The sequence below is a fragment of the Lucilia cuprina genome, chromosome 5 (assembly GCF_022045245.1).
Source record: "Lucilia cuprina isolate Lc7/37 chromosome 5, ASM2204524v1, whole genome shotgun sequence".
NCBI classification, from domain to species: Eukaryota; Metazoa; Arthropoda; class Insecta; order Diptera; family Calliphoridae; genus Lucilia; species Lucilia cuprina.
This window is the reverse complement of record NC_060953.1, coordinates 50,093,047-50,103,525: the sequence shown is the minus strand read 5'-3', so window position 1 is coordinate 50,103,525 and position 10,479 is coordinate 50,093,047. Positions and strand designations below refer to the sequence as shown.

General features: G+C 28.1%; 1 protein-coding gene across 1 annotated transcript in view; it reads left to right on the top strand.

Annotated features, from left to right (window-relative positions):
• Nucleotides 1–10,479, top strand: part of LOC111685868 (ammonium transporter Rh type B) — a 25,237-nt gene that overhangs the window by 3,512 nt on the left and 11,246 nt on the right. Inside the window, exons 2-4 of the mRNA XM_046952532.1 lie at nt 2,010–2,178; nt 4,197–4,362; nt 4,453–4,714. Of these exons, the coding sequence (XP_046808488.1) occupies nt 2,010–2,178; nt 4,197–4,362; nt 4,453–4,714 (597 nt within the window). The remainder of the gene's footprint in view (nt 1–2,009; nt 2,179–4,196; nt 4,363–4,452; nt 4,715–10,479) is intronic.

The window sequence follows — 10,479 nt, the reverse complement described above, 5'->3', positions numbered from 1 at the left end:
CAGTTCTAGTTCAGTTCTAGTTCAGTTCTAGTTCAGTTCTAGTTCAGTTCTAGTTCAGTTCTAGTTCAGTTCTAGTTCAGTTCTAGGTCAATTCTAGTTCAGTTCTAGGTCAATTCTAGTTCAGTTCTAGTTCAGGATACGTTGACATTCTCGGAAACTGCATGTGCATGAAAGTAAGTTGCATGTGTATGTTTTGTTGTAGTATATCCATTCAAGCCCAATTTGAAAGTGTAATTTATTTATCCATTAATTTTATACAAATAAATTTATATTGTCGAATAATTATTAACATGTTCAAAATGAGAATTAATGTTCAAAAGGAGAAAATCCATTTAATGACTTTAAAATACGTTTAGCCGTATGTTACACTTGCAAACGGGAGTGTACAACACATCGAAATATTTACAGTAAAATCGCGTTGCAATAATTTAAAGAGATTTATTAATTTATATTTTTTTTAATAAAAATCACCAAATCATGGGTTTAAAATTTAATAAAAGATAATTTTAATTAGCATACTTACTCAATTAAGTTTAAACTTTTTAAACTAAATTTTATATATAAGTACTTTATTTACGTTTCTATAAAAATGTTTTTATTAATGTTACTTATTTATATATTTGCCATCTAATTATTGGTTAACTATTTTTAAATCTATCAAATTTATTACTGACATTACAATTTTTATCTTGACAATAAATCATATAAACAGTAAAATAAAAATAGCATCGCTATATTTTACAAAACATTGATTGGCAGACAAACTTTGACAGTTGAATTTAATAAATGTCAAAACTGATAGCTTATTTACAAGTAACACATTTAAATCCTAATGATGGAATTTTAAAAACCTAAATTTCATTGAAATAAAACAAAAATAAATAAAATGCAGTAAGTGAAAAATAAAAGTGTGTTAACATTTTACACATGATTAAATAGACTAAAATAAATAATTAGTGTAAACAAAATAAATATACATACATATATTGTCAAACAAATAGTAAACGATCACGCTTATACACTGCCTTATCTAAGCTACCATAAGCGATTGCAATAACCCCCTGTCATGTGTAAAATGTGTATGAGACCAAATATATCTCGATACCATAAAACTGATAAATGTTTCCTCGAGTTGAGTATTATCTCAAAAGTGTGATCTTAACGAGCGGTTAAATAAATAGAGAGACCATGAACACATTAAAAGATTTGTTAACTTAAGAGTTAATAGAAGAGGGGGAGGGAGTTATTTAGCGACTGATCTGATAAAAATGTAGCATTTATTTAAGTAAATTATGTCCGAAATTGAGGCCGACCATATAATATCCTACACCTGTTACAAAAATAACATCTGATTTAGTTTTTATAATAAAGCATTTAAGTTGAATTGTACCTTGCCTCAGATATATTTAAGCCATTTATTTTTGAAAAATTTTGTGAACATTTGAGTCAAATTTTGAAAAGGCTTTTTATAGGGGCTAGGGTTCAATGACGCCCTATAATTATAAAGTTCATGAGGATTATCAAGGCTTGTATTGAACTTGGTTTTGCAGCTTTTTGTCGTAATACGAGTATATTAAACATAATTATGAACATAAAAGTCCTATTCGGCGGCTTCAGTTGTATGGAGGCTAGGTGAAATAATGAACCGATCTTAACCATCTTTAATAAGCTTCGTTCTAGGGACAATATAAGATCATATACCAAAATTTCATTAAATTATATTTAAAATAGCGATCTGTAGTTTGATTTTAAAGTTTACATGAACGGACAGACAGACAGACAGACAGACGGACGGACGGAAGGACGGACAGACGGACATTGCTAAATCGACTCAGAAAGTGATTCTGATTGGTATACTTTAAGGTGTGTATAGGACTAATATTATTGCGCGTTACAAACATCAGCACAAACCCAAAAGCCACAAAAGTGGTGTAGGGTATAATAATTAAGTATTTTTGTTTCACAATATAAAAGTTTTTAATTTGGTTTCGTTTTCTTTTTATTTACAGATTTCCAAGATATCCAAGTAATGATATTTGTTGGTTTTGGTTTTTTGATGACATTTTTACGCAAATACGGTTACAGTGCTACGGGTTATTCACTATTTTTGGCCTCATTGGTGGTACAATGGTCGGTTTTGATTAAAGGCTTTTTCGAAATGGAAGATGGTGTAATACAGTGAGTATTTATAATAAATGTGTGAAATTAGCAATTACACAGAACGACCAAATTTTTTAATTAAGTTTCTGTTAAAATGTTGATTTTTTTAAAATTCTATTTTTAAATGGAATTTTTACAAATGTTCTCTAATTTTCAAAAAAATTCCACTTTCAGCTATTTGCAGCAAAATATATTTAACTTTTATGAGAAACTTTAATTATAATATTTTATAACTTTAAACCGAAAACTCTTTCTACATATTTAATTATATGTGTGTCTAATGAACAGTAAATTTACCCTACTCTCTATCACATTTAAACCCTCTATTCTGAATCCTTGGTAACCTCCTTATAAATTAGCCATTAATTAGCGAAAGTAATTACAAAACAAACCCTCATTTTTTTCTTTCTACCTTTTCCACTTAAAGACACTATTTACTCTCATACTTGTTATAATTTGCAACAAATAGTTGTGCGTTGCAACACAATAGCAATAGCAACAACAATAAATAAAGCTAATACCTCCAAACATACAAAACTTAAGCTTTCCATTCTACTTTAAACCATAAAAAACTAAAGAAATAAAAGAAGAGAAACACCAACATTAAGAATTCTAATCAACTTCTTTCAATTTAGTCTAGTGTATATGTGTGTTAAACCGTTCGTCCGTCCGTCCGTCTGTCTGACAGTCTGTCTACAAGGCTTGTCTGAGAATCCATGAGGAAATACATATGCGTTTGTTAAAGGATGTGTATGTATTCAATGTGTGCTTAGCATTAAGAAGTTAACAATAGAAGAAAATATCAAAAACTCATTTAGACAATGCAACCAACAAGACATTTTTTTTAAACGAAATTATCAGATAGTGGGAATATACATAGAAATCGGATAGAAAAACTAAATTTATTGGAAAGGTAGTTTACAATAAAATATAATTTTGTCAATTTCAATAATTATTATGAGTTAAATATTTCCGAAAAAAATACGAGTTTTCATTATCAGCTCCTTTTACAATTTAGTTTGTTAGTTATTAAAACCTTTCTAATTATATAAGGTAAATAAGATTGTTTTATAAAGTTATAAATAACGAATCTGTTTTTGCCACTTTAAATTATTGAAATTCCACATTGCTTTCTATGGCATACCTTCCCCATTTTTAAGACAAACTGCAGTAGTTGAAATAATGAGGATTGTGATGACTACAAATTGCAAAAAATTCTTCGAAACAAAACATTTAGATCTTGAAGTTATACACGCAGACACGACAATAAAAATAAAATAGTGATTTAAAACAGAGATTTAATACAATTAAAAGTTTCTCATACCACTACAAACATTCGAAAAATGTTCTTTAAACTGAACTAGAACTGAACGAGAACTGAACTGGAACTGAACGAGAACTGAACTAGAACTGAACAAGAACTGAACTAGAACTGAACTAGAACTGAACTAGAACTGAACTAGAACTGAACTAGAACTGAACTAGAACTGAACTAGAACTGAACTAGAACTGAACTAGAACTGAACTAGAACTGAACTAGAACTGAACTAGAACTGAACTAGAACTGAACTAGAACTGAACTAGAACTGAACTAGAACTGAACTACAACTGAACTAGAACTGAATTAGAACTGAACTAGAACAGTACTAAAACTTAATTATCTATTTTTAGAATAGAAAAATCTTTTTGAAATTTTCTTTTTATAAAAGTCCTTTTATATTCTGGTTAATGTTTGCTATGGCAAAGGAATACAAAAGGCATTAAGTAAGCTACCTTGTATGTTCTCATGATTGAATGAAGTTTAAATGGAAAGAAAACAGGAAAAACTTAAAAAAACAGCAACAACAACAGCGAGAGACTTTATTAAACGAAAAATATAATAAAAACAATAGAATTTAACAATCTCCAGAAATATGATATTTTTTTTAATAAATCTGCTTTAAGTCGTAATTACCATTTAAACAACTAATTGTTAAAATCGTCTTAAAGTTGGCTTGCCCTAATATTGGTTTTGTCTTTACCTTTTTTTCTTGCAGTCTTTCCTTAGAAAACATAATTGATGCTGATATTGCTGCAGCTGTACCTTTAATTAGTATGGGCGCTCTATTGGGTCGTACTACACCCATACAATTATTGTTCATGGCATTGTTTGAGGTGGCTCTATTCGCTGCCAATGAATATGTAGCTTTGCATATTTTCAGCGTAAGTTTTAAAACGCTTAGAATTTACAAAAACAATTTCAATAAAAGTATGTTATATGAATATGAATAAATAACTATGTTTTCTCTACAGATCTGTGATGTTGGTGGCTCCATTACAGTCCACGCCTTTGGTGCTTACTTCGGTTTGGCTGTAAGTCTTATGTTGCGTCCCAGCAAAGATCAAAATGAGCCTGGCAAATATGAAGGTGCCAATTATGTTTCTGATATATTGGCTATGATTGGCACATTATTCTTATGGATCTATTGGCCCAGTTTTAATTCTGTTTTAGCCAATGGTACTGGCCAAGAGCGTGCTATTTTGAACACGTATTTATCATTAGCAGCTGCAACAGGTAAGCACGTATTGAAAACATTTACAGATGCACACACACACTGGCAATATGCCTTTTGTAAATGTGTAAGTATGAGGAAACACACACTTGTAAATAAATAAACTATTGTCGAAATGCGTGCGTGTGTTACACATTACATTTTACAGAATCGTGTATGTCGTTGTATATGAGAAAACATGTCCATTACGTACGATAAGATTTTATCTGCAGATACATTTGTTGATTCATAGTTGTACAAGAATTTAACTTGTATCAATTATAGTTGTCGTTTACGGCAACTACATACATAATACAACATCAATTAGAGAGAAAATATCAAAGAAGTATGTATGTTGTCAAAGATAGAGAGAGTGTGGGTAAACCTTTAACTTTTTAAATTACAACTCCTGTGGAAAGTTTATGAATAGCGGTTATAGAGAGTTTTTGACAATTTTTCAATTTCTCAATTTCTCATTTTTTTTTTAATTTTTTTGAAAAATTCGAAAAATTTTCTTTCTATTGGAAAAATGTTCACGAAAATGCCCTTTTTATAAAAAGTTCTTGATATAGAAACAAATTTTCTAGAAAATTATTTTTTATAGAAAATTTTTGAAAATTCTTTTTTAAGAAAATTCGTTTTTATAGAAAATTTTCAAAAAAATCTTTCATATAGAAAATTTTCGAGAAAATTCTTTTTAACTGAAAAATTTCAAAAAAATTCCTTTTGATAGAAAATTTTCTAAAAAAATCTTTTTTATGGAAAATTTTCAAAAAAATTCTTTTTTATAGAAAATTTTCGAGAAAATTCCTTTTTATATAAAATTCTCGAAAAAAAATCTTTTTTATACAAAACTTTCGATAAAATTCAATTTTATAGAATATTTTCGAGAAAATTCTCTTTTTTAAAGAAAATTTTTGAGAAAATTTTTTCTTTATATAGAAACAAATTTTAGAAAAATTTCTCATTTTATAGAAATAAATTTTCGAGAAAACTCTGTTTTATAGATAATTTAGAGAAAATTCTTTTTTTTATAGAAAATTTAAAAGAAAAATACTTTTTTTATAAAGGATTTTCAAGAGAATTTTCTTTTTGTAGTAAATTTTCGAGAAAGCTTTTTTTTAATTTTCGATAAAAATCTCTTTTTATAAAAAAAATTTCGATGAAATTTATTCTTCGTAAAGAAATTTTTTATAGAAAATGTTTATATAATTTTTCTTTTTACAGAAAATTTTACTAACATTTAGTTGTAGCTACGAATAGGAACAATGAGTTTTTATATTATTTTAACTCATAACTTCTAAAAAAACGGAATTTCGTCAAACTTTAAGTATCAAGTGGCTGATATTCCCCTTTAATAAATTATTTGGAAAATTAAATATAAACATTTAACAAAAATAACAATTTAAGCAAAACCACAGTGTTTTATTCTCCCTCATAAATGTAACACATTTCTAATAATTTCAAATTTTTCCTTTCTATATTCTTATTCAATTAAATTCCCTAAAACTTAACAATTTCTTATATTTATTACAAAATTCTTTGAACAATATGTTTATATTCCAGATATTAATAAAAATAAAATTCCCACAAAATTAAAATCTTCCAGAAATATATAGTAATAATTAAAATTATACATAACTTAAATATTAATTTTCTTCTATAGAATTAATTTATATTTCATAAACATGTGCCTAAATGTGGTCACACACAGTTCTAAGGATAATAAAATCCTACTCTGCACTTTGTACACAAACACTAGAATTGCAAAGTTTATTAAATTTATGTAGACCATTATGAAAATTAGAACATTTAAATATGTATGTATGTCGTTTGTGTGTAGAAGAATTAAAATTTACCTACTTTTAACTTGAATGTATAATATATAAGAATTACCCTGTAGTTTAAAGTTACATATATTGAAATAGTCAAACTGTTTTCTGAATTTTTGAAGATTTCTCTTCAGTTTACTAGGGAACAATAAAGTAACAAATGATATTCTACTAGATTATATGAGAACTTTGAATTGATTACAGTGAAATGACCCCAAAAATATACGAGACGGACTAAAGGGATACATTTATCCCTTATAAAAACCATGGGGTAGTAAATATATTTTATATTAGATATTCATATGTATGTGAGTGTATTTAATGTAGTAAGTAAATGTATATAAACATAGCATATATATGTATATGTACGTATGTATATGTATATAAAATCATAATCATAATTATAGTTAAGTATCCTTAAAATTTAATTACCCACACAAGTAAACAACAATACCCACTCTCACACTCTTTCTATTGACACAACAACACTGATATATACACACTTACAAATGTATGTATATGAATAAGAGAGCAATTTTTAGGAAGTTTTATAAATTTTAAATTCAAAACCAACAAAACAACAACAAAAATTATATATTTAAGAGAAAATAAAAACCAAACGTACAAAAATCAATTAAAAACTAAAGAGTTTTACAACTTCCACTAATGTGGCAAATATCTACTGCTGTTTTAAAAATTTTGTAGATTGAGGTTGTTTCATATTGCGACTAACAAAAATTTAATTGATTCTTTATACTCTACATCGCCTTATACGTTTGTGCTGATGTTTGTAACGCAAAAAAATATTGGTCCTACACTCCCAACATTCTAAGTCGATTAAGACTTGTCCGTCTGTCCGGCTGTCAATGTAAATCTTCTGCGCAAGATACAGAGCGAAATTTTTAAGATATAAGGAACAAACGTGTTTTTGTCACAGGAACGTAGCCTATTGTACATTTTTGAAATTGCTCCTTTATTTTACCTAGCCTCCACACAACCGTCCTCCCGATTTGGGATATGTAAATAATATTACATTATATTTAATTCATGTATTGGAAGGACCAAAACCCCTCCCTCCCCCAGTGAAAGTCCGCCACCTTATTACCCAAAATATTTACATGGATTCTAAAGTTCTTCGTGCAAAATTTGAAGCTTTTATCTTCAATAGTTTCCAAGATAAATTAATTTGTCTATTAATTAATATGGAAGGTGCAACGGCCCCTACTGCTAGTCCGCCCACTTTTTATCATATTGAGACTTATGTGGATCTGACGAAATTCTAGAGCTCTAACTGTAACATTTCCTAAAATACTCTATTTTAATATTTCCTTAATGTGGAAGGTACCACGCCCACTATAGTTATTCCCCCATTTTGTCCAAAAATATTCTTATAGATGTCAAAGTTGTCCGTGGAAAATTTTAGGACTCTAATTTTACCAGGCTCCAAGATATACGACTTTTAATAGTTATTTAATAAGTAGTAATAAGTAGTGGTGGCACCTCGCCTACAGAGATACAAGCCGATGTAAAATGATCGGCGGCGGCTTATTATAGAAAATATCGGCGGTGGCTAAATTGTCGGCTCAATTTAAACTTTGACCTTATATAAGCGTTTATTATATTGAAAAATCTCTGTATAATAATCTGTTATATAGAAACCTGTCTTTATATAAGTTTTTTCTGCAGAAAAATGAACATTTATAGTAGTTTTCACAATTTTAATATTAGCACAATATTGTGTGGCAACAATTTTCAATTTGCAATAACAATTTGCAACTCCGTTCAAATTGGTGAATTTATTTTCCGAAATACATGTGTGATTCCAATCTTTATCAGTGGCTACGTTTAAGCCGGCTTAGCTCCTAAGCCGAAAGAAGACAGCGGCGGCGCGGCTTGAAAAATATTACCGGCGGCCAGCCGCCGCCGATTTGAACCGTTTCGGCTTGTTTATCTGCTCGCCTACTTGAAATTTTAAAATAAAAAGGAAGGTACTGTTAAAATTTCAAGAAAATCGGTCCAGCGTTTAGTCGTCTATAAATTTTTATTGAAAAATTTTAATTTTTAGTAAAAATTTTCACGAAAAATTAAGATCTTCAAAATTGGAATTTTTATTATAAATTTGAATTTTTAGTGAAATTTTGATTTTTTAGTAAAAATTTTAATTTTTGATAAAAATTTTAATTTTTTAGTAAAAAGTAACAATTTGAATTTTTATTAAAAAACAGATTTTAGTGAAAATATGACACTTTTTAGTGGCAATCTGACAGTTTTTAATGAAAATTTTAATGAAAAATTATTATGTTTTTCGTGAAAATTTGAAATTAAAATAATGAAAAATTTAATTTTTAGTGAAAATTTAGTTTTGAGAAGGAGAATTTAATTGATTTTTAATAAAAATTTGTATTTGAGAAGAATTTTTATTTGAAATCTGTTTTGTAGAATTTAAAAAAATTTTAATATGTATGTACACCCAGCAAAAACTTTCATTGTCATGTAAGGGGTTAAAATGCTAAAATTTACTTACGCAATAGCATTTGAAATCATTATTACAACAAGGTGATGCCATTGAAGGTAAGTACTTAACACAAACGCATAAAAGTAATTAGAATAAGTACACAGAGGGATAAAGATATATACACGCCTGGTTCCAAATCGACACCAATTTTTTTTAATAACATCCGTTGTCAAGTATATACTTACGTACGACAACACTATGTAATGTTGACAACGCAACGTTGTCATACAAAAAGCTTTGTAATTTGAGCGATTTATTTTTCTCATAAAAAACCCTAACCTACTAAATATAAATACAATATTTTCTAAGTAAGTAGCATGTAAAACAAACTTTTAAGTACTAACACATTTCACTAGTAGGTTTCACCAAAGTTTGTGTAATTTCAAAAAAAAATCTGCCTTACTCCAATTTTAAGTTCTACGAATACAACAGTAGTCAATGTGGTTTAACTATTTTTAATGATGCTTGTTGACATTCTAGCAGTTAGAATACAGTTGGTGTTATTATTGTTAAATTTAGTTAATGTTGTTGTTTGTTTATAATTCCTAATGCGAATAGTTTGTTGAAATTAACACCAAAGGTGTCGTTTTCATTTCAGAGAAACAAAAAAAAAACAACCACTAACACACATACTCTTTAACATTTAGAGTAAATTTTTCCAAAAAAAAGAAAGAATAGAAAATAATTCTTGGACCTAAAATGTTTTTGCAATATTATACGTAGAACAAACAAACAATCTGGTTAAACTTTACAATACATATTTGTAAAACAAAGAACAACATGAGCCTCATGTTGTTAAAAATTTTTCTCTTGATCCAAAAATATACAGAAAATAAACATTATAACAACAAGAAGAATATTTTGTTAACGCTACATAATGTTGCATTTAGTTTACATAGTTGTAACTACAAACACGATAACGATTTGTTTTTTTCTTTTTTCTCAAAAACTCCTAAAAATTAAAAAAAACAATATTTAGCCTTAGTTTAATTACAACATTGACGCTAACAGCTATAGAATAAAATTTGTTGGAAAAAGAGAAAGCAAGCTAAATAAATGGGAAACTAAAACACAGAGAGAAAAAAAATATGTTTAGATAATAAAAGATAGATTTCAGTCCTAACAATAGTCCACTCAGTAGCTCCAACTATAGTAGATACTTCTATCAATATATCAGTCGAAAAATATAAACCGGAATATAGACCAATTTAAAGGCCAAACAGACCGAAATATTGTTAAGAAAATAGACTACAGACATGACTATATACTGGATTATAGACGACTATGGACTACACTATAGACTTGACTAAAAACTGGACTATAGACTAGACTATAGACTATATACTAGACTATAGACTAGACTATAGACTAGACTATAGACTAGACTAGACTATAGACTAGACTATAGACTAGACTATAGACTAGACTATAGACTAGACTA